The 26,474-nt window shown below is 36.2% G+C and overlaps 1 protein-coding gene across 1 annotated transcript; it reads left to right on the top strand.

Annotated features, from left to right (window-relative positions):
• The first annotated feature begins 1,699 nt into the window (after nucleotides 1-1,699).
• Nucleotides 1,700-20,525, top strand: LOC139115585 (nose resistant to fluoxetine protein 6-like). The gene is made up of 14 exons (XM_070677828.1): nucleotides 1,700-2,063; nucleotides 5,873-6,021; nucleotides 6,128-6,191; nucleotides 6,830-6,902; nucleotides 7,495-7,673; nucleotides 7,976-8,146; nucleotides 9,936-10,032; nucleotides 11,429-11,699; nucleotides 13,346-13,425; nucleotides 13,870-13,977; nucleotides 14,562-14,700; nucleotides 18,731-18,917; nucleotides 19,691-19,833; nucleotides 20,130-20,525. The coding sequence occupies exons 1-14, from the start codon at nucleotides 1,757-1,759 to the stop codon at nucleotides 20,238-20,240; spliced, it is 2,079 nt and encodes a 692-aa protein (XP_070533929.1). The 5' UTR covers nucleotides 1,700-1,756; the 3' UTR covers nucleotides 20,241-20,525.
• Nucleotides 20,526-26,474: the final 5,949 nt, after the last annotated feature.

The raw sequence follows: 26,474 nt of genomic DNA, 5'->3' as shown, positions 1-26,474 counted from the left end.
TATTTAGATTACAGGTGACTGTATACCTTTAATACACTCTCTTGAGTGGATCATCATAGCGACATTGCCGTACTCATCAGCTTTGCCTATTTTTGCCAAAGCCTCGTCCCCAGCCAACCGAAAACAGGCAAAGGCTAGTATCATTTGCATTCTTTTCGAACAATAACGATGCGAATAAAAATAAGGCTGCACTGAATAAAAAAAGCGTGAATGTTTAGGGAGCCGTCATTATTTACGGCCCGGGGGTCGGAGGAATGTGAGGGGTCACTCAAAATATTGAAAACTTCAAGGGGGGTTGCTCAAACTGTGGAGAGGAAGAAGGGGATTACTCAATTTTTGTTGCGATATAAATTAAAATACCTCTCAGATTGCACCATTGTACACATCAATTTCTCAAAATTTCCGATGCGAGAGGGGGACACCCCCATCTCGCGCTCTCCCCTTCGAGTGTTCTAACAGTTTTACCAGTAAAAACTAAATTGGAAACACCTCTCACATTGCACTGGACTGCACCATTGTACACATCAATTTCTCAATTTCACAGAATCTAGGACAAAACTGAATTGTTAATCCTTTATTATCACAGAAACATATATTTCAATTGACTTCTTCTAGTTCAATAATCATTATGACATTAAACCATACCATATTTAGGTTTTTCATTAAAAGCTGGCAGCAGGAGAAATGACACAAGAAGGTCACAGATTTTCTATTCCTGCATATTCTTTGGTCTTCAATCTCTGGCAAACTGAGAACTGCTCAAATGTATTGCCATTGTTTGGTTGTTGAGTATTGTGACTCAAACACTGATCATGCAAAAAATGTAATAAAAATATCAGTGTTCAATGTCAGTTTCAAACAATTTTACTGAGTGCAAAATAAATTGAAACTCCTCTCAGATTGCACCATTACACACATCAATTTTTTCAAAATTTTCAATGCGAGAGGGGACCCCCTCTCGTGCTCTCCCCCTTGGGGTGTTCTATCAGTTTTACTTAGTAAAACAAGAAATTAAAAACACCTCTCAGATTGCACCAGACTGTGCATCAGATTGCACCAGACTGTACCATTGCACACATCAATTTCTCAAAATTTTCCACGCAAGATAGGGACACCTTCTCTGACACTTTCCCTCTGAGCCTCTCACATGTTCCCCGCCCCTGTACTTTCAAATTCTGCCCAGTCAGATGACAGATATCCTTGTGAAAACCCAGTCATGATACCAATCCAAATTGAACAATACTGTTTGTTGGATACTAGTTATAGCGTGAGCTTTTATATCTCTATACGTATTTTGTTGTCACTTTATATTGTTGGTTTCACCTTTTTCAATCGTCATGAGATAACCAACGATAATCTAGCAGGGTACATCAGGATTTGAAAGGTCTTTACTATTGCTGTATTTTTGTAAATTTTACAAATACATGTATCGGTGTTTAACTTAAGCTTTTCTAAATTTGGAGAGGGGGGGTCAGTCAAAATTTCTGCGTTAGAGAGGGGGTTACTCAAATTCACCATGGTTGGCAGGGGGTTTCTCGAAATATCTGAATTTCCGACGAAAGTCCTCCACCCCCAGACCGTAGATAATGATGGCTCCCTAAGCGTTTTTGGTATGCAGGACATCTACGATGTGATTGTAGAGACGAGCAAGTGATATGATCAGAATCAAATATCAGAGATATATCTCGAGTGTTACACAATTTGTGTGACCTTTTTGCCGTTCACAAAGAGCGAGTGGAGTGCAGCGAATACAGTCATGGCTGTTCGCAACTGGATGCTCTGTTTTGCCATTGCCGCCACCTTGGCCGGTCATCGATTTACCGCGGCACTTCAGGGACATGATGGCATCTGGAAATTGAAAAAGGAAGCCGAAGTTCAGTTTTCAAGCATGCCAAGCTTGGATGAAATACCAGACGACGATGAAATGGTTAGTCGTTTAAGAGATTTTCTGTTAGCCACCCCTTCAGATGCTCGACCAACAAACAAACTGTCCGCTACCTGTGGCAACGACACGCGAAGATTTGCCGACGACTTTTCTAATTCTGAAAGCTACGCCCGGCAAAGTAAGTAAGATCAAGGAAGTTCTTATAGAAAATCCTGTGCATAAAATTATGTACCCCTTTACGTTTTTACAAATCAGAAAAAATCTATTCTTTCTGTGCTTTCTGTCGATGTAAACAATAACACAACACGACCTGTTCGCATCTCTCTCTCTCTCTCTCTCTCTCTCTCTCTCTCTCTCTCTCTCTCTCTCTCTCTCTCTCTATCTATATATATATATATATATATATATATATATATACATATATTCCAACACGCTAAACAAGCTATAACCATGCATTTATATATTATCATGACTGATATGAATATACTTGATTAGAATAAGGTTGTTAAAATTGCACATATGTGTGTAACAAAGATGATATTAGAATTTCTCATAAAAATGTCGGGTCAATATACATGGGTGTCTGTGGGGAGACTATGAACATTTTGTAAAATAATTATATCTGTACATTTATGTGTGCTTGATTATTTATATGACTGCACATTACCCTGTCTTTTATACCACATATACCAATGCGCCTGTTGGTTCTAACAAAACATTGCACTTAAAATTTGGCTGGGGGAATAGAAATCCACGATATTTGCTGTTATATCTCACAGAAATACCTCGTCTAGATTGAGTGTGTAACGCCAACCTGTATAAAGTACACTTGTATATTGTTTGTGTCTATGGTGATTCTTCACATCTGACCTGGGAATAGCATTGGGTAATAAATATTGAAATATTTTTTCTATGAACAATTATCCTGGATATCGAACTTAGATTTGTTGTTGTTAAAGTGCTCGCACGCAAATTCAGAAAACCCACAGCGCCTTTTGACATTGGCAAAGCTCGTGATGGTATGACCAACGTCATGATAGCAACTATCGCATATTCAAATTAAGCACTCGTCCTCATCAAATCAAATACGTGTTCAAATATGATTGCGTAATGCCTTTGGGTATCGTCCATGTCTACATTCGAAGATTCCCCGAAGTCTTACTTCAGACACACAGATCCGAGATGCTAAATTATGGTCTGTAACGTTTCATTTGCTAGGTGAAAACAAACGAAATTCACGGACACCGAACTTGGCCATGATGGTGACATGTCACGTGACAGTATCTTTGAGGATTTGCCTGTATTGAATTTAATTATCGAACTGATAACTATCTCAGGTCACATGAAAGTTCAACATTTGCATATGATCCTGTGATTTACTGATAGCGACCTCATGCATTGTTTTGAGGGCGATTCTCTGATCCTGTAACATGCGTCTAATGAACAATAAATATCAACTCTCAAGTGAATTGTCCAATTTATATTATTATTATTATTATTATTATTATTATTATTATTATTATTATTATATCTTTATTTCGGACTTGAGCGTCCATATAATAGTCAAATAAGGCAATAGTATGAAAATTCAGTTACAAAATTAAATTATGGTTGAAAAGATAGAAAAATTGATTATATCTACATACATAATCCAATGGGTTTCTTTTTAAACAGACATTTCAACATAAAGTTACTTATTCCAGTGTTTTTCCATCTCTGAGTTGAAATACAATGATTTACATACATTTCGTACAATTGCATTGCTACTTTTCAAAAGTCTTTGTCTCAGGCTGTTAATCTGATTTCTCTGAAGAGCATCAAAGTTGCTTATTCTGTTAGATACAAACATTAGACTCGCGCTGCTCCGTTTCTCATAACCCAAGAACAGTCGTGCAGCATTATTGTAAGCAACTTTCAATTTTCTCAAGACATTTGCATAATAGCTATTCCATATTGGTCCCCCACACAACTGATAACAATACGCTTTAAATAGAATGCATTTAACATGAAAAGTACACATGTGGAATTTTCTCATTAACATATTCGCTACTACGTAAAATATCTCGTCTGCCGCTCAATGTCATCATCATATCTGAAATGGTCAGTTAACACGAACCCTAGATGTTTTTTCTTAACAACAAAGGTTAATTTAACCCCGTTCAGATACACACATGGAATGCGCCGAATCGTACTGTGATTCGCAAAAACGCACATATATACAGTTAGTCTTTTTACTGTTGAAATGATGTCGTGAGTATCACTATAATGAGTACAGAGATCTATTAACTTTTGTGTTGACAGAAGGACTAATCAAGCAGATATCATCCGCGTACATTAAGTGATTAACAAAAATGCCACCAATATTACAGCCAGTATTCAAGTTTGATAAGAGACTCAAATTATCAATTTAAATATTAAAGAGCTTTGGTGATAAATTACCACCTTGCTTTACACCGTTAGTGACAGTAAAACCCTCAGATAAACATGTACCCCAACGAATAATAATAATTTGAGTTCGATACCATTTGACAAGAAATCTGACAAGGTAAATGAGAATTTTACGTTGAATTAATTTCTTGAAAAGCGTCCAATGGTTCACTCTGTCAAAAGCCTTAGGCCTTATATGGCCAGTAATTCGAACTTTTGATGTTTTTTTCAATCCTTTTATTTTGTATGTCAATTGCAACTTATATTCCACTCCCAAGAGAACCATGTTGAAATATCCATCGTTTAAATTATCAGCGTCTATGTGTAAAATGCACTGTTACTGTTTAAAGTGAATTCTAGTCCGGACCTAAATTCATTTATCAACAATTACAGCGCTGTCTGTACAGGCTGAGTTGGCAAGCTGAAAACTGTTCATCTCAACATGCTTTTGAGAGTGGAATAAGAAATTATGGTTGACATTAGAAATATCAACTGAAAATGCTCACGTGCTTCAATATACTGTATGAATTTAAATATTTTGCCACATGTTTGCATCAACATCATAGACAATCGTCTTCACAGATTAATTCCAAAGGTCATTAAATATATTAATATGTAATTAGCTGAAATAAAAATACTAGATTTCTCTGACTGCTGTCATTCTTTCACCAATTTATATAGCGAGCATAATTGCCTTTGGTCAAGTCCTTCAAGCTATGTATGACAAACTGTGAAAGGTCACTAGATATACAAATTATAAATAAGCTGACATGAAAATGCAAAATATCTTTCACTTATTCAACACGATTGTCTCATCAATATACGTAGCAAGTTTCATAAACTTTTTAGAGTCCTTCCAATTTTATATCCCTAATTGGGAAAGTTATTTAAATATGCAAATTAGTAACTTGCTGATGTAAAAATGACAAACAACTTTCATTAATACTTTATCATAATATCTTCAATGTTCATAGCAGGTTTCATCGACTTTGATGAAGTTAATCAAGATATATCCCTAATTAGAAAAATTCGATAATTATGCAAATCAGTAATACGATGTTTTACAGAATCAAAACTGACTTTTGATAATATTATTAAATTTTGGATTTTCGAAAAACTAAGACGGTAAAAGTTTTTCTTTCTTCAAGCGCTTTAAAATGTGCCCCCACAAGTGGTAGATCAGTAAAGAATCGTAGAAATTTGAAAGTCCAATTGTCTGTCCCCGAGGCGCGTTCAACCTTAAAAAAGTGTATACTTGCCTTTAACCTGGCAATTCATCACATCTGTTCTTCTGTTCAATTTCTTGAATACCAGGTAGTAGTGTCTTGACAATCGTGCGGTATTTGTAAAATGGATTTAATATTGTAAGAATAGTTGATTATGAAATGTAAGTCAAGAAGTGAACCAAATATTGGCGTATCTCGGATATGTATCGTTGTTCCAAAACATTGCTGAACATGATGCCCTCTTGAAAAATGATTATTCGGTTATTATTCATATTTCTCGCTGATAACAGCTGTTTTTTTCTCATATTGTATGGCTTTGTTATTTTGCCTACAGTGGTCGTATCGTTCGGAATTAGAATACAAACAGTGAGAGAATACCCCTTCACTTTCGACTCCAAGAATTGGGGTTTATTCGAAGTCTGTCGTGATGTGAAACCAACAGAAGAAAGGTCTTTTGGTGGCATGTACTGCTTGTCCAGTGATGTAAGTTTCCACATTTTGCATGCATTTCACGTAGATTCATAAACACAAATGAAATACACATGTATTCATTCCCTGCATCGCTTCGCCTTTCTATTTTTTTTTTCAGTTATGGGGGATTTGTTTTCCAGATAGTTGCAATAGCAGTGAAGTAGCATACATTTTATATGAAGGTAAGTAAAACTGCCTATAACATTGATAAGTATCATAACATTGTGTCTATCTATCTAACTAGCAAGCTAACTAGCCACCAGGTTAACTTTAGCTTACTACCTATCTGTCGATCGATCGATCGAACAACATCAGATTCTACCTCTCCGTCTGCCAGTCTGTTTGATAGTGTTTCTATTAGTCAATCTCTCCCTCCCTCCCTCTCGCTCCCCGTCCCTCCCTCCTCCCTACCTAAATCGCTCCAATCTCTCTCTCTCTCTCTCTCTCTCTCTCTCTCTCTCTCTCTCTCTCTCTCTCTCTCTCTCTCTCTCTCTCTCTCTCTCTCTCTCTCTCTCTCTCCTCTTTCTCTCTCTCTCTCTCTCTCTCTCTCTCTCTCTCTCTCTCTCTCTCTCTCTCTCTCTCTCTCTCTCTCTCTCTCTCTCTCTCTCTCTCTCTCTCTCTCTCTCTCCGATTACGTTAACCCAGGAATTTCTGTAGACATACAGACAGACGGACAAACAGACAGACAACATGGAAGACACACAAATACATGAATACTTACAGATACTCTGTCTCTGTCGCAACATTCGTTTATCTATTTATTACAACATAAATATAACAAAAAAACTTTACATGGAGCAATTTCGTTCTTCTAATACAGCTGGCTTAGCAGAGCCCAATAATGTATACTGCGTCAAAGACATTCCCTTCAGGACAGGAGATTACATCGCCATGTAAGATACTTATTCACCTCATTTTCATTTTCCGTTTTGAATTTGTAAGATTGGTCAGGTTAGTTGAATCTAGAATCAAAAGGCATGTTAATCGGCCAAAACAAATTTAATGCGCCTCAAGTGATATTCGCGGGTTATCCTTGTTTTAGTTGAATTAATAACAAAATTAACCAGTTAAACAGGGAATATCAGTTTCTTTTCGGTAACTTGCTCATGGTGTTGTTGTTGCTGGTATTATACTGAGAATAGTCTAGTATTTATTTTCCCTTTTGGAATACGGAAACTCCTACTATGACACAGAAAAAAAACCACACATGAGTATCGCCACCGGGCATGGGTAGAGTGATTTATCACTCGTACGTATTTATCGACATAAAGCAAGCTCATATATTACGGTAAACAGTCATTTCATTCAGTAGGCTATATGGTCATATACTCAGTCACTAAATCACTAAATCAAAGGTTTATTTCTGCCTGTAAAACCTGCCAAACGGGAATAGATCTAAATTTTTTTGTGTTTAATACCTGGATAGTTGACACCAGTTCGGATGTTTCATCAGTTTCGTTCATGCGCCATATGCTTCCTCATCAGTGCCATATGTAGTGTTGTAGCTGGTTTGATGGTGCTCGGCACTTCATACGATGTTATATGGCAATGGAACCTCAAACGAAAGATCAAAAGAAGTGAAGAGATCGCTAACATGGACACAATAAAAGAAGAACTGATAAAAAATAAGTCCACGGCAGAAGAACTCAAGAAGAGAAGACCAGGTATGGATATAGTGCACTGTCTTGCTTTTTTGTTAATATCATGTGAAACTCATTTCGACTAAGATATTTCACAAACGCGAGATGTAAAATTAGAATACTTACAGGATTATCAAAATGAATGACATACTAACTACGAAAATAATTCTACAATACCGAATACCGTCAGGAAGCGATATAGGCTCACTATAGGTAGCACAATAGCCACAAATGTACACTCCGTCTCACTTCCTACGTAAAGGATGACTCCATAAGTTCTCCGTTTAAACATATTGTTCAATTATTTTCAATTTTTCCTTTTGTAGGTGTTCTGGGCAGAATCCTAATATCGTTTTCTGTCGTCACCAATGGTCGAAAACTTCTCGGCACAAGCTCGGGTAATGCCGGAACGATCTCGTCGATCAATGGAATTCGAGTGATCAGCATGATGTGGGTCATTCTTGGACATTCGTACTATTTTTCGTTATCGGTTATAGGTTCGTAGTTTTATCTCCGATTTGTCATAAAAATCTATTAGATCTTTAGTTGATGTACGGAAAATCCACGGCCACTCTGTTTGCCTTTCTGCCTGAATTTCTAGTATCGTATGTATTTATTCATGCGTACATGTATGTATTTGCGTGTGGGTAGGAAGGTAGGTAGGTTGGTAGCTAGGTAGCTAGGTAGGTGTGTAGGTGGGTAGGTAGGTAGGTAGAGGTGTGTATGTAGGTGCGTGTGGCTGTGTTGATGGGTGGGTGATGGATGGGTGCATGGGTGTGCATTCGATGTCTCCTTGTGTCGCTAACTGTTCTAAGTTGTGCGATACCTCGTGAAATGAAGATCTTCCGTTGTTCAAATGAAAAGGCGATTCAAAAAATATTAACATGAGCTAGAAAACCAATAAAAATAAGACCATGCGATGCGCGGTGCAGAATGGTGTTAGAATGCATCGCTTGCGCCTTATGCGATATTGTCATTATAACAATACTGTTATACCTTTGTGTCTGGGTTACTGACCGTTTTAGTGGAATGTCAACATTATCTCACCAAATTCATAGCAACCTCGGAACCCTTTTGATAGTGCAACCACTCGTTCGGAGCGTGAGACATTTTCTAGCAGCCGTCTGATTGGTTCCTTGGAACCGACCGAACATGAAAGCGAAGAGGCGCACGCAGGATTCATAGCGCTTTGGGCGTCTGAAAATGGTCAACGTTATCCAGTACGTCTGTTCTTTATGACATTGTTAAGGTAGCGGTAAAGGCTATTTTTGCACCAATTCTTTTCTCAGAGTTAATGTCAAGTTTCAAGTGTTAGAATCAAGATATTAAGTTCAAATTTCAGGATAACTCCCTTACTTAATGCTTTCTCCAAAGAATATAAAAATGTATATTTGCAGCCATGATTTTGAAATATGACACGAGTCAATATTAAAATTTAATTTTCATATTGTTTTACATACTTGAATTTAATAATAATTGGATAGTACTTAATACTACCAAATTAGTTATAAATATATTGACACTATTAATTGTAAGATGTTTTCGGCAGGATTTGTAAATAAAATTTGTTTTTATGATTTTTCATGGATTTACATATCAAAAAATTATTTAAAAATTCTTTCAAATTTCAAAATGTGATTTTTCAAACATTACTATAAATACAGGAAAATTGTGCCATAGTCATCTTGTCTGTAACCTTGTTCATAGGCTGTAAAAATTCCATGTCCATATCTCATTTCAAAGGTTGGATTAAATTGGCATAAAATTATGTAGGGAAATTGTTATTCTGTCAAAAGGTTGAAAACAAGCCATATTTGCACCCCTCTTTTGAAGTCACAGAGCAGTCTTTTTGGTTAATCGCACTTTTGACACCTCTTTTACACTCAAAGAATCTAAAAATGCATTACGATAGCAGTCACGCATTCTGAATGCAAGCACTGCCTTGTCAAACTTTCCTGAAAAACAGCAAAAAATTACGTTCCCTTTTCAAACATTTTTTTAAAAGCTAGAGGACCTCTACCATAGTTAATACACTAAGGACTCCCCAACTTCCTCTTATTTGGTCGGTTTTTCAGAAGTTTCAACAGGCTATAACTCTGCAATGCCTTGACCCTAAATGTCTTGTTTTTTTATTCCTCAGAGAATGTTGACTACTTTTATATTTTAATAGTTTTATTGAAGTTTATAACTGACGCTCTAGCCTTTACCGCCACCTTAACAGATGCATATTTTGTATAGTTCTCGTCGGTATACTTATACCGACTACATTTATTTTCGTTTTAACAGGAGGCTACAAGTACCCTTTAACTGAGGCTATTACACGATTCTCGTATCTTGGATTGTCAAATGGTGCTTTCGGAGTGGACACTTTTTTCCTCCTTAGGTAAGCTCCTACAGGTCACATAATTATATCTCAATATCCTGTATGTATTCCTATTTGAAGTAAAATCGACTTGTTATTATTCCCCAGTTTCAGAATGGATAAAGTATAGAAAACATAAATCCTACGAACAGTTTCACCAGCTAGGACCTATAGGACAGAATACCCATACATTCGGCCATCGTGTAGTTTATGTAGACCTAAAAGATTCTGAGAATATATTGCTTTACATCAAAGGAGTAGCCCTGTATCCACAACATAGCGAAATTCCCTAAACTATTCAACAGTGGCTTTCTCTCATTTTCCAGATGAATGCGATGACCATCAATGTTCACAATCTTGCAGTTGTTCATTGCTCATGTGTGTCTTCCGCACGTTTATCCCGACAACGTAATTTTGGTTCATCACTGACGTTAGTAGGAAAGGCTAGGTCGCTCTGAGGCCCCGATTTAGGCTTACGTCGATGGCCTGGTGCAAGAGGGGCGTAGCTCATGTTTTTCACAAACTGAGTTAGAGGGGAATAAAGGTTTTAAAAGCCTCTAACTCTAAAATTCAATTTTTTGGTAGTTAATGGTTTTATGGGTAAAGGGTAATGTCAGAGATATATAATTATATAAATAGTATATATATATAATATATATATATAATATATATATATATATATATATATATATATATATATATATATATATATATATATATATTATATGAATAGCATCATCGTTATAAGGTGTTCCTTACAGTTTCTTTTTTTACATTTTGCTCGTGCAAAACAGACATAACTACTGAAATTCTCCTTCTTGCATGGACTTTATCGTGTAAAGGGCCGTAACTCAAGTTACGTCCCTATTGCAACATAAGTTATGTTGACTTTTTTACTCAAAATTTTCACAAAAGATGTATTATACATTCCCGAACAAAATATATCAAAAACTCAATTTTGACCAAAACATGAGTTACGTCATTCTTACACCGGGTCATTGTGATATAATTCTTGTCAATGTTTTGCTCATTTATCAGCGACATTGTTATCGGACTTATGCCTATCATATGGAGATATTTGGCATTTGGTTTATCAGTACTTCTCATATATCTTTATGGGGCTTTTACTATATTTTGCAGTTGTATCCCTGTCAGGAAATTTATCCTATTGTAACAATCGACATGGACATCTAGAAAAATGTCATTGTCGCTACTAGGGTAACGGAAAATAAACCTTCATGTTTCAAAAAAAATGGCAAAAACTTAAACAACAATTTTATGTGCTGGTGAATTATGCAAGATTTCTGTGCGCGGATTCGAAAACGTAGATAATAATTTATTACACATCAAACAAAATCTGTCACACGTAGGAAAGTAATTTCAAAGTCAACATGGTATGGATATTTTCATCTTGCAGTGGCTGCCTTGTAAGCTATCTCACATTAAAACAGTTACATAAAACCAAAGGCAGATTGAATTGGCTCCTGTTCTACTTTCATCGTTGGTGGCGTCTCACCCCTGCGTTTGGACTGATGTTGTTGATATGGTCTACGCTGATGTTGTACCTCGGAAGTGGTCCAGTACATGATCAATACATATTAGGTTCTCAAAAAGTTTGCCAGGATTATTGGTGGGCTACGATTTTCTACTTCAATAACTTGCATCCATGGCCTCCGACTACCAGCCACGTACGTATTCTTTCTCATATTTATTTGCTGTAGCAGGGATGAAAGTCTTACGCAAACAGGACAGATTAGCATGTATTTATAATTTAATACAAAATTGACTATGAGAGGTCAGTGTAGAGTCTAAATAGCACCTTACATGTAATATGAACTTGATTGTTTTCAAATTTCCACCGTAAAAATGTTAAAAAATCGAGGTAAAATGTAATGTGTGTTTACTGTCAGTGATAGTTCTCACATGTAATACCATGGTATCAAAAAGGGGTAAATTAAACCATGTTGTATTTGAGATCCTCTTAATACTACTTCAGTGTTACCTCGTGCCGGAAAGAGTCGCTGTTCATTTAAGTATTGTTGACAGCCTCTACAAATTGCCTTGTCTATCCAATATGGCATTTGTCTAAAGCACTGTCTAAAACCTGCGGTGATGAATAACGTCGTCGTATTGCCGTGTATGTGAACTTAGTGAAGCAGTCGGAATTTAAATTCTGCCGCCAGAGACGCTCTCAGGATGACCGAACGTATATTAATTGTTCTTATGAGGACATTGGCATGTACATTTTTAAGCCTTTGTTTTTGTTATATTCAGTCAAACTTCATTTTCTCTGATGCAACTGCTTTGGTAGATTTTCGAATTCGATAAGTAACTTCTTAGGATTGCCTTCCCTAATTTGTATTAACAGTAGCACAAAACTCGCATATTCAAGTTTTCGTTGTATTTTCGCCAAAAATTCTCATCTCTGAAACTGAGCATCAAATAGCGATCAAATGTGACTTTTACGTTTAAACGTACGACTCTCTGCAAGTCTCTCAAAGTGATGACCAAATTTCGTATATCATTTTCAGAGTTCTGTTTTATTTAGAAAAAAACGATCAAAATATGAAGCCGAATTCTCACGTTCTGTTGTTTATTTTATCTCTAACTCATCTGGATAAATAGGATGGATATAGATTGATATACTGAGATTGTTCAAACTGAAAAGATCATCAATGTATCTGTCTATGTTGTTAACACGATTTGCATTTCTTTTACACCAAGATTTATTTAAAGATTACATACACTCGGCATCTTATGAATATGAAATCAAATCTGCAAGAAGTCGTGCACAGTTTGTTCCCATTGGAATGCCCACAGTTTGCCTAAATACCATGCCTGCAAATTTGATGAATATGTTGTCAGCATCTTAGTAACTTCCTCATCAGTGTATTCATGTTTGGCATCAGTGTTGTTACTCAAATATCCTCCATTGCTTGTGATGACAATGTACTGGTATCTACGACTGCAATTCTTGTGAAAGAAGGCTTGTTTCACCAGCATTTCACCAGTTTATCATGTGGGATTGTAGTGTAAAAAGTGGAAAAATCAAATGTTCGGATGGACGTGTACTTGATTTAATTAGATTGCAAAGTATGCAATAATTCTTTTGGCTATTTTAATATTCATATCCACCTAGTGCATAAACTTTATCTCAAATCTGTTTAATAGATAAACATACAGACATGCTAGAAAATATGCACCTTTATCTCTGTTAATCAAGTTTAACTAAATACTGTAAAACTGATCGATTTGAATCATGTACAAAGTTATTTGTATTAGTTTATTTATTCATTTATATTTGTTGTTGCTTTGTTTATTTGCATACCCCTAGTGCATGGGATGGGTTTGGTATCTCTGTTGTGATATGCAACTTTTTATCCTTAGTCCATTCTTCATCATTCTGCTTTACAAGTAAGTCAACTTACGTAACTTGTCTCAATCAAAATAATCCGTAGCGTGTCAACATGTAAATTATCATTCAAATAAACATACACACCGGAAAATTTAAAATCAAACAGCTGTGCATGATACTTATTAATGACAATTTCTCTCAGACGAAAGAATGTTCCTTCATGGGTAGACCCGTTAAAAAGAACTGAAACCGAACAAACACTTTTCTTACATATTTCTATCATGAGCACGAATTCAAAATTGTCTTTGCAGTCGAAGTTGCAAATTTTAATGCAACATCTTTAAAGTTAAAATGTCCAACTTCCAAATTGTACAGTATATCGATGGATGTTTTGATGCGCTTGTATGTGTTTTTCGGTTATTAGACTCCCGTTTTGTTGTTAATAGTACTGTGTGTGACTGCTGCTACAAAAACGTCAACATTCATTTCCTTTCTCCACACAGATCACCAAAAGTTGGCACCTTTACTGTAGGAATTTCCACAGTGATTTCCATTTCAATCGTGGCGGTACTGGCAACGTACTATGGCTATGCCGTACCAAATGATCCAACGTAACTATTACTTATTTCCTCTGAATCAGATGTGCTAACTAATTTACTTGCTCGACTGCAGTATCAGTTTTTGATATTTCCCTTATTATACGGTTAACAAAACATGATGACAAGTGCAAAGCTTAATTAGAAGATAGCATTATTTTAGGCTTACAATTTCTCGAGCTATGGGTTACATAATGTCCATCAACTGTAACTGTTGATGCAATTCCAGTATTCTGTTTTGTTTGTGTTCTCCTACCATAATAATATCGGAATTACAGTACCAATTTTTCAAGACAACATCATTTGTGCCCGGTCCGATGTATGTATGTATGTATGTATGTATGTACGTACGTACGTACGTATGTATGTATGTATGTACGTATGTATGTACGTATGTATGTGCGTATGTATGTGCGTATGTATGTATCGATAGGTAGGTTTTGATAATGTAGGTAGGTATGTGTACTATGACAATAGCTCTGTCGCTACTTGCCTTCTTTGTTGACCTCTGTTTTGCTTGGTTGCACGTTCAACTATTCAAAAATCGTATTCTATTCAGTGACATGCAAAACTACTTCCTTCTTCCAAAACTTTTACAGTTTTTACAACGATAACCTACCGCCTGGTGGCGATTACATTTATCCAACACCTTGGGGTCATCTGCAGTCCTACTTGGTCGGTATCTATCTCGGTTATGTACTCTGTCGACTTGACGGACGGAAAGTCAAAATAAACCAGGTAGACGGTTCAATTAATCGATTTATAGACCTGTGCTTCTCTATTAAGCATCCGGAGGATGAACCATCAGATCTTGGGAGGGGGTGGTCAAAAACAGGAAAAAAATTCACAAAGCAAAAAATTAGGAAAAAATCTTCAGACTAGTTTGCAAAATAGAAAAATAAAATCAGAATTCAGAAGGCAAAAAATGATAAATCTGACAGTTTACTTATAAAAATATTGCATATCGTGACTGACTTGGAAAAAAAATTCAACAATTTACAATTTAAAAAAAATACTCACAGTCTGATTGTGACCACCTCCACCTCCCAAGATTTAATGGTCCGTCCCTAAGGTCGATGAATGAGTTGTTTGAAATTCCAATGTAGTTTCTACCATATCCAGTGAGGCTGGTGTAAAATATTCCTACTATACCCCTATAGTGTGCCATTAATCTTGTATAGTAAGCCAAAAAAGCATTTGATTTAGTGGATATAGTGCTACCAAATAGGTCAAAGATGTGGAAGACATATTTAAGTTTATGAATACAGAATCAGTCGAATGAGAATATAATGTTATCTTCATTGCCTAGAATGCTTCGTGAGTGGGCTGAGCTGCGTTCAGTGCGTTCCGTGTCAGTAGGCTTTTAGGGAGTGTGAGTATGAATGGGTGCGGGTGGGTGTAAGTGCACACAGGGAAAGTCACGGCACGAGTGGACGTAGGAAACGGTCTGTCAGTGAGCAAATTAATAGTAGTCCGTGGCTAGAGGGGTCTACGTGCACCCCCCCCCACAGGATAACAAATCTGTATTTTTCAGAACCCTTGGGATCCCTAGAATACGAAATGGAATTTTAACAGAAAAAATATAGGGACGCAATAGCTGTTATGGTCATGTTTTGAAGGTACCGCAAAATCACGATTTTCCAAGCCAAATGCATTTTCGTCAAATCTGTCTTCTTGTAAGTCATGTGCTGAGCTCATTTTTAACATAACCTCACTTGTTTGGTATCATTAGAAAGGGAATTTATTCCTCTTTAAGATGACATATTGCATTATGCAATATCTTCTACAGTTTTTGTCAAATATAACCAAAACTTACCCCTTACCCCAAAATTTAACATTACAAATTACAGAAAATCTCAAATTCTACCAATTTTTTAGCTAGGCATAATAAAAAATGCAATGCTATGTCTGAGATCTATTTTATTTGATACAGGGACATGTCAGAAATATGAAATAGACTTTTAATAGAAAAAATATTGGGAATCTACAGCTGTAACAGTCATATTTTGAAGGGTACCGCAAAATAATAGTGTAGCAGATTTGCATGCATTTTTGTTAAAACTGTCTTCTCATAAGTTATCTGCTGAGCTTGTTTTTGAATATAACCTGGTTTGTTAGGTGTCATTAGAAAGATAATTTACTAATCTTTAGAATGACATATTGTAACATGCAATATTTTCTATAGTTTTCATGATATATAACCAAAACTTACCCCTTACCCCAAAGTTTACATTGAAAATTTCAGTCATAGCTAAAACCAAATTCTACCATTTTTTACCTAGATATATAAAATCTGGCCGTTTTTGCTATTCAATCTATTTTAGTTGATACAGGGACATGTCAGAAATATGAAATAGACTTTTAACAGAAAAAATATTGGGAATCTACATCTGTAACAGTCATATTTTGAAGGGTACCGCAAAATCATAGTGTTGCAGATTTGCATGCATTTTTGTTAAAATTGTCTTCTTATAAGTTATCTGCTGAGCTTGTTTTTGAATATAACCTGGTTTGTTAGGTATTATTAGAAAGATAATTAACTAATCTTTAAAATGACATATTGGAATATGTAATATCTTCTATAGTTTTCATGAAATATGACCAAAACTTACCCCATACCCCAAAATTACATTGAAAATTGCAGTCATAGCTAAAATCAAATTCTACCATTTTCTTTACCTAGACATATAAATTCCGGCATTTATTTGTATGAAATGTATTTCATTCGGTAATGGGTCATGTCAAAAATATAAAATAGACTTTTAACAGAAAAAAGATTGGAATTCTGTAGTTGTAACAGTCAGATTTTGAAGGGTACAGCAAAATCTCAGTATTCCTGACTGGCGTGCATTTTTGTTGAATCTATCGTCTTTTAAGTTATCTGCTGCGCTTCTTATAGAATATAATGTAAGTTGTTAGGTATCATTAGTAAGAAAATGTACTAGTCTTTAAAAAGACATATTGTAACATGCAATATCTTGTACAGATTTTTATGAAATATGACCAAAACTTACCCCATACCCCAAAATTTACATCGAAAACTACTGTCATAGCCAATGTCAAATTCAAGCAATTTTTTACGCAGACATAAAAAATTAGGCAATTTTTGTATGAAATCTGTTTATTTTGTACTTGGCCATATCAGAAATATGAAATGAACTTTTAACAGAAAAAATATTGGGATTCTATAGCTGTAACAGCTGTATTTTGAAGGGTACAGCAAAATCTCAGTATTCCTGATTCGCATGCGTTTTTGTTAAATCTGTCATCTTATAAGTCATCTAATGAGCTTGTTATTGATTATAACCGGGTTTGTTTAGTATCATTGACAAGGCAATTAAATAGTCTTTACAATGACATATTGTAACAGGCAATATCTTGTATTGTTTTCATGGAATATGACCAAAACGTACCCCATACCTCAAGGTTTATATTGAAAGTACTGTCATAGATAACGTGATCAAATTCCGTGAATTTTAAGCTAGACATGATAAAAATAGCTCTGTTTCGGTATTAAATCTATTGTATATGGTACTGGGTCATGTCAGAAATGTGAAATAGACTTTTACAGAAAAAATATTTGGACTGTATAGTTGTAACAGCCATATTTGAAGGAAATGCAAAATCGCAGTACCGCAAACTGGCACATTTTTTTATTAAATTCTTCTTCTTGTAAGTCATCTGCTGAACTTATTTTGTGACACAACCTGGTTTGTGAGGTATCATTAGTAGGGAAATTTATTCTTCTTGAAGATGACATATTGTAATATACAATGTCATTCATAGTTTTCCTGGAATATGGTCAAACTTTACCCCATACCCAAAAAGTTCAAATTGCAAATTACAGCTTATCTTAAATTCTACCATTTTTGCTGCACATAATACAAAAGGCAGTTCTTGTTTAAAATCTGATTTATTTGTTACAAAAGTATGTCACAAGTATAAAATTAACTTTTAACGGGAAGATGATACAATTTAGTAGCCATTTGGATCATTTTTGGAGGGGGAACCCATATATTGCAAATGTATGTGTTTCGGCAAATTTGCCCTGATACCTGGGTACCCTTCCAAATATGATCCAAAAGGCTACAAAATCATATTATGTTCCTGTTAAAAGTTAATTTCATATTTGTAACATACTTTTTTAACAAAAACACATATTTCATAGATTGCATACAAGCATTGCCTTTGGTATATAAAGTTAATAAATTGTAAAAAATGGTAGAGTTTCAGATTTGCAGTAATTTGCTGTGTAAACCTTGGGGTATGGGGTAAGCTTTGGTCCTATTTCACGAAACCTAAACAAGACATTGCATATTACAATATGTCATTTTAAAGACTAGTAAATTACCTTTCTATTAATACCTAACAAGCCAGGTTATGTCAAAAATCAAGCTCAGCAGATGACTTTTAAGAAGACAGATTTAACAAAAAAGCAAGCGAGTTGGCAATACTGTGATTTTGCGAGACCCTTCAAAATATGACTGTTACAGCTGTAGAGTCTCAATATATTTTCTGTTTCAAGTCTATTTCATATTTCTGACATTTCCCCGTACCAAATAAAAAGTTGAATAGCACGTGTTATCGCAACGTCAACATTATAGAAACAAGAAACGAGAAACAAAACTCATTCCTTCAGTTGTACATTCTGTAGAGTTATTCATAATTTAACATTTCAAAACGCAATTAGAACATAAGTTATGTTCATTTTCAACACTGACTTTCAAACAAACATAAAAACAAACCAATAATGTTTGTATATTTTCAGTGGTTTAATTTGATCATGTGGTGTGTAGCTATCGGAAGTGGCCTTGCCGTGGTCTATGGCCAGTATCCAGCCTTACAAGGGAATCATCCAGACCAATGGGTTGCAGCACTTTACAAATCCGTCACCAGCTTTGCTTTCGTCACGGCCGTCGCCTGGGTCATATTCGCCTGCGCTACTGGAAATGGAGGTGACGATTATTGAATCTGCATGCCATAAATTTTAAAGCGGCTGTCCTTAGTCCCTGGTTCTGCATAAGTGGTTGTCGACATTAAAGGGACAAAGTCGGCCATTTCTCATGAATTTTGTTTGATCCGAGATATTACTTCTATTGTTTGACATGTTGAAAGATACTAATGAATGGGTGACCATGCATATATTTGACCCCGGTTTTAGACATGTTGAAAGATACTGAATGAATGGGTGACCATGCATATATTCGACCCCGTTTTTAGACACGATAAATGATTCCATCATATTCATTCGCGACGGAATCATTTATCGCGTCTAAAACCGGAGTCGAATATATGCATGGTCACCCATTCATTCAGTATCTTTCAACATGTAGAACAATATAAGTTGTATCTCGTATCAATCAAAATTCATGAAAAAATGGCCGACTTTGTCCCTTTAATACTTGATATTTTGCTCACTGTAAACCTGTTCGAGGTTCTCTCGCGCATGCGTATCAGCAGTGTAAAATGACCTTCATGGCCTTACATTGGCGAATCACGGTAGATATAGTGGTTGAGATGTTTCATAAAATAGGATATTATTATCCTGAGCAATTTTGTGGCGGCATCAAATTTTACGCTACGTTCAAAACGGACATATCACCTCATAGATGTTATATACAGAATCCATTTACCAAGTTACTTTCGCAAATGAAAAATTGCAGTTTGACTTTCGTCGCATGTTACAATGTGGTTCCTCATGAACAGTAATGTTTCATCATTACCACAGGACCTGTTGATAGTCTTTTATCATGGAATGCCTGGAGTCCACTGTCTCGTCTGACTTACTGTGCATACTTGGTCCATCCAATCGTCATGTACCTCTACTATTGGAGTAGAAAAACGGTGATAAATTACACAGAACTGAACATGGTGAGTTGAGCTTTTTGTAGCGTATTTTAAAATTTTCGTTGATCCAACAGTCTTCAGGCGAGTGCTCATTGCTCGTCAGTCTTTCATGTTTTTGTTTTTTGAAAAAGAAAAATGATCAACGTGGACATCAAACATTCTAGCTCTTCTTGTTGGATTATTAATTGGATTATTAATTGGATTTTGACATCTCTTCTTTATTGGTTCCATTAATGTTTGTTTGATACTGTTATCTATTCTGTGCGACGATCAATGCCTAATCACCTGTTGGTTTATGTTTTGTTTTTCTCGTATCATAGATTTATTACTTCGTGGCAAATCTTGTTCTGTCCTACGCCGTGGCGTTTGTCGTATCCCTCGCTATCGAGTCACCAATGATTGGATTGGAGAAAATAATTTTTCGACGTTGACTTCTGAAGAATTAAACTTCCTTGTTTATGAGAATCTAGGGAGAGGTGAAAATCTTAGCTAGCTCTTTATCGAATGCCATAACTTTTCGATTTGACTGTGTAGTTTTAGCCAATGATCTCTTGATATAACAGATTGAAACATTAATCATTGAGTTCAACAGCGTAATATTTGGGAGTATGGTCTTTTCGCGCGATTTTCGTAGTTGGCCTAGAACTAGCAATATGAATTTATTTGCTTAATTTGGAAATCTTTACAAAATAAAGCCAATAAATGCTTTTACAGCTTACAACCCTTGTGCTTGTCAATTTATTTGCACAGTCTGACGATGTTGTGCTTCCTTTTAAGGTAGACCCTTAAGACGGGTTTTCGATAAGGGAGCTATCCAGTTTAAAATGACGAGGTGAGCCTGAGGAATCGGAGTAAGGGTCATTTTTAGCTCATATTTGGTGTATGTATAAATACCAAAAAGAGCTTATACGGGACGTCTGTATGATGTGTCTGTCTGTCTGTCTGTCTGTCTGTCTGTCTGTCTGTCTGTCTGTCTGTATGTATGTATGTATGTATGTATGTATGTATGTATGTATGTATGTATGTATGTATGTATGTATGTATGTATGTATGTATAGATGTATGTATGTATGTATGTGCGAATGTATGTCCGTCAAATTCAAAAACTCCCAAACCACCGCTCTTACCATCTTTAGTATTTGGTGTACAGGTCGACCCAGTGGTTGAGATGTGAATTTGTTCAAATGAACATGTCAGTGTCAAAAATATGCAAATGAGGTAAGAGAAAGGGAAAATCCTGCAAATATGTTGGAGTGGTGGTATTAACTGAAATAGCCTACATGTCTAAGTGAAAGGTTCTATGACTCATGACCTCATTACAGTATGTTGTATACAGTGTACCTTCTGTGTGTGGGTGCGGTGGCAGTAACTGAAACAGCCTATACACTGAGTCATTTCCTGTCATTGTTCATGAACTGTTATACATATTGGCAGACCTGCTCAAACTACTTTGCCGGTATGAAGTTTTATGTCAAACAAAACAGGCAGATAGAGTTTTATATTGCTGAAAAGAAAAAACAAACTCAATTTTCTCCACAGAAAATGCGATACCTTAACCCATTTACTGAACTAAGAGGGACTGTGTTGAAACATTCCCATGCTATGCGTGTTCCTAAAGTTGACCTCCAGTACCTAAAGTTTCACACCTTATTTACTTCTGCCGTTCTTGTTTTTCTGGTTTAAATATTTCTTGAATGGAACAATTCAAACCAAATATGAGCACACTGTCCTTGTTACATAACTGCCATGTTTGGTGGGTCACATGTTTACAAACCTAGCCTGAGGAGAGTTTCATTTCCTACAAATACCAATGCCAATATTGCTTCATCCCAGTGACGTTTGCCGTAAAATATCGGTTGTGATATTTCACGGTACACGTCGAGATATGCACGATAAATGTCATTGGAGTGTTCCTGAACTACATTTGAAATTTGATAGTAAATAATGTTAGGCCTAACGAACAAAAATGGCTGCCGCTCTCCGCCCGCGAAGCAATGTCACCGAAGTAAAAATTTGAAGAGTTTTGAGGAACATGGTTTTTGAGCGCGTGGCTTGACAGTGATGTCGCGCGGGCGCAACACCTGTTGCGTTGACGTGAAAACTCTCAGTGTCAACAAACAAAATGGCGGCCCATGTCCGTGCCGTACGGAGCGACGATCGATCCCGATCACAATCAGGAGAGATTAAAAGCAGGGTACAGTTTTTGATCGGTTACTATTGTAAAAGTATATTGCACTTTAAAAAGTTCCTCGTGGACGACAATTTTTGAATCCCGGTGTCATTCTTCTAGGGATTCATTGAGATATGGGAGACTTGCGATGTCGTGCGTAAATGTTGACTTCTTGGCTTATACTGCTTAGGCCAAAACAAAAAAATATGTGCTGTTCCGATTACCCGACCCAACCCAATTTTAACCCCCCGACCCTAGACTTTTTAGAGCCTCGTAAACCCGGAAGTAAAAATAACGGTATGAAAAAACGTGAAACGCATGAAATCACGCTAGAACTATAAAAAATCGCGCGAATCACGCGAGAACTAATCACGGTCCCTCCACAAAGGACCGTGAACTAATACGTCATTCTTCTAGAAGTGATGCCAGACGCTCATGAAAACTTGCGACATGACACTGACAGTTGTTGCACACTGAACGGTTTCCGGTTTTCAAACTGCTGTATCTCAAAAAGTGTTAGGTCTAATTCAATAAAATTATCGATAAAAAAATTCCAATTCAACTGCTCGGTCTACCATGGGATTTTTTTTGAAAATAAAGAAAAAAATATCGTGTCATTTTAGCGCTCAAAATCCAGCATTATTTTTCGCCATACAGCGTGCCGTACTGCGGCACGCACATTTCTCAGGCCACTACTTCCTATGTTAGAATGGAATGGCTCGTTACAGTATGTTGTTCAGTGCCTAAACGGCGTTTTGTAGGTAGGTTTTCGCTAAAATGCAGGGACAAATACCAAACAGCAACTGTTATATTAAATTTGTGGAAAGTTTGAAGCATTTTCACGGCCGTTTTTTGATGTAATCTTTCATTTACCTTCTTGTTGTCATTTCCGAACCGCGCCATGCACAGCGCGGCCATATTATGCAGGCCACGCCGTGTGCAGGCCAAGTGAAAACCCGGAAGTGTTTTGTGATAGTGAATCGAGCAAAATTTTGGTCAATTTTACTTTTTATAGTCATTCTATCATTAAAATATAAACCCGTACACCAAAAACTGTGTGTTAAGGTCAGTTCTGAGTAGTTTCAAAATCTGTGCGTTCGGAATTTACCGTGAATTTTGCCGTACGTACGTACTTCGTTGAACAGCGAGCCCCAACTGCCAACGCTACAATCAGCTGTTTTCAAACGTTAACCCTGGTAGTTTTGCGAACATTAAACTGTGTTCATTTTTCATCTGTTGATGTTACACAAAATTTACAAAATGCTATTTGACAACAGAAATGAATACTCTTTCAATGATGTACCGGTATGGGAATAAAGTCAGCATGCCATGGTTTAACCATTATTATAAACACGATTGGAACTAAATTGGGATAATTGGATTGGCAGAATTTCTCAAGAATTTTAGAAATTTCTCTAATTTTACACCATATTTGCTTACCATATTTAAAATTTTATTCAAATTTTACAATGCTGTTGGAATCTTATGAGTAAGAATCAGTGCATGATAGTATCTAATGCAATATTGTTCAAAACATATGAACAATATTCATATTTGAATGAAAATATGTGAGCTTGTCTGGAGTTTCTTCATTACTGAAACACTAGTAATAATGTCAGTTTGTCATTTTTCCTCGACCAAAATGAAGCTTTTCGATTGATTTACAGTGAAGTCAGTCAGGGTCTTTTAAAATGTGCCCTGACTCAGTTTTATGTTTATGAAGCCTTGAATTCATGAAAAAGTCAGGGGCATTTCAAAAGTGCCCTGGCTCAAATTCGTCCATTAGAGAAATTTTAAGCATTTTGTCTAGTTTCTTCAGTACATTTACACAAAAATGAACTTATTTTCATAAAAATGAATCCGATGAAAGAGGTATGCAATAATCGTTGTGTTTTCGTTGTTTTGTTCGATGAGAACAATATTTCAAATTTTACACTATTCTATCATTTTGTATAATTTCAGCTGTAAAAATTTCGATTTCGTTACATTTTCCTAATAATTACTCTCATCCAATTTTCCCAAATTAGTTCCAATCGTGTTTATAATAAATGTATGTAAACAACCTTAAACGTAAACTGGGGAAAATGACAGACAGGGGTAGTGCAGAAATCGGGAATTGATAAACAAGACAAGTTGAAAGACGGGCAAATGAAGAGAGAATGAAAAATCTAAGGAAAGGAAAGGAAAAAATCATAACCCTGACTCTAGATTTCAATGCTAAAGGAAAATTGACTACAACAAGATGACAGCTTTTTAGGGGGGAGTAATATTCTTGTGTAAAAAAGGACAGCTCCAGGGGGATTATTCTGTACTGTGAGTTGATCAGTTGAACAATGACTTATTTTATTCATATTCCTATGATTTTTGGTTTTTTGAATATCAGAATTTCTCAAATGTAACACTTAAGAAATTTTACAGATCTAATTGTTATTACTCAAGTTTAACTGTCCAAAATTTGACAGAGCTAGCTTAAAAACTCTGAAAGTTACAGTAGTTTGAAAATGGCGAAAAATAGCTTTTTGACTGGTAGTATACACAGTGGCTAGTGCCGTCCAATTAATTTTCAACTCTGTCTCACAAAATTTTTGTCATTTTCAAGTCTCTGTGTAAAGAAAACAAAAGCTCCTTATACCGTACTCATACAATATATTGCACAAAAAGTATTTTAAAGCAGATTAGTTAGAGAATTAATGTTATTATACAACTGTATTTTTTCATAGGGATACCCACAAAATGACTCTTAGCCATATGTTGAAAGTTTTTGACTATTTGTCAAAAAATCGAGCATATTTTAATTCTAAAAAAATTGTAACCCTGGAAGTAGACAAGATAGAACCATCATTCAAACAGTTTTTTGAATCCTGAGACAAGATCTTCAAGAAAACATACAATTCGAATTTGATCGAGTGTCCGTTTTGCCTTGCAGAGCTCGACAAGTCTACATGTTGCTTATCATTAGAAAAGTAAACATTTGCAACAAAGTGAGTCTTTGATGTTAGATTATACAGCGCGCTCGGCGAACGTTTCCCATACACTGTCTAGTCTACAATCATGACAGTCGTTTCAGCATGCCACTCATGCACAACAAGCTTGACACCGCTCTATAGCTATAGCACATCATCAAAGTTTTCTTTCAGCCATTTGTGTACTTTGATTTGGGAAATACAACTCGGACAAAACTCACTTGCATATTTTTCGAGTGTCGGATCTATATCTCGAGGAAAGTCCCCAACATCAACCGGACTGACTCTGGGCGTTTTATTATAGTAGAACATTGTATTTCTTCAGCAAGGTAAAGAATATTTTGAAGGCAGAGAGATATCACCGTCCCCTCCATGCTAACCTGTTGCCGTGTATGATGCCGTCCGGGAAATTAAGCGCCAAAATACAGTGAATTATTTCAGAAACACTGGGTGTGTTATTCAATGGCACAAAATGTTGATTGAATTGCACTTGCATGTGCAAAATCAACTTTTCTTCAAGTCTATTTTGTAGCACAGAGAAGTGTCACTTGAGAAAGTTTCATTTAGCTGAGACAAAAGAGAAAGCGGGATTAAAGTTTCATGCAGGAGTGTTTAGCATTTTCTGGTTGACTATATTCAGTGTTGTATCGTGTCAAACTTGTCGATAGAGTAGACTGCACTGACAATGCTACAGACTGCATGCTGAAGGAACTGTTGTCGTGATTGCTGACATCGAGAGGAGAAGAAAAGTTTGTTTTTTTTGTAAAAAGAATTTACTAAGTTTTTTTTTTTGTAAAAAGAATTTACTTGTTTCTTCATAAAGTTCCCAATTTAAAAGTAAACACCTAAAAGAAAACTGGTGATGTGCATGTAGTGCAGTGTTATGCTTGTTGTGAGTGACATGCTGAAACGACTGCAGTGATCGTGACGAGACAGTGTATGGGAAACGTTTGCCGCGCGCTGTAATCTAACACCAACCAAAGACGAAGACTCAATTTGTTGCAAATGTTTACTTTTCTAATGATAAGCAACATGTAGACTCGTCGAGCTCTGCAAGGCAAACCGGACACTCGATCAAATTCCACTGTAAGTTTAACCAAGAACAAAAAAGGGCCTGGTATCCCTACTTATAGCAGGCCTCGTCTCAAACAAAATGGTGACTCGCGATGGACATAACGACACGTGTACTCAATTTTGTTTCGCAAATGCGATCATGGTGAAGAAAGGTCGATTTTGTCTTCTGTTAAACAGAACCGAACATTCGAAGAAATTTTGGAGGAACACCATCCAGGTTTTTCTGAATGTAAAATGTACTCTATTCAAGTTGAATGTGCCAGTGATGCTGCTGGGGCGTGGTTGGAAGTACAGCAGACAAATATACAGGTTGGCGAGGCTACAAACAACTTCAACGTAAAGCATGTGCGTTTTTCTTGCGAGTGACTGCAAAAAGCTGAAGATTTACCTTTGGATAAACAGTTCACTTTCGTGTCAAAGAATTGTTATTCAGCCATATCAATTTCCATGGCAGTCTA

Source organism: Ptychodera flava, chromosome 17 (genome assembly GCF_041260155.1).
Source record: "Ptychodera flava strain L36383 chromosome 17, AS_Pfla_20210202, whole genome shotgun sequence".
Classification (NCBI taxonomy): domain Eukaryota; kingdom Metazoa; phylum Hemichordata; class Enteropneusta; family Ptychoderidae; genus Ptychodera; species Ptychodera flava.
This window is presented reverse-complemented; position numbering and strand designations above follow the sequence as displayed.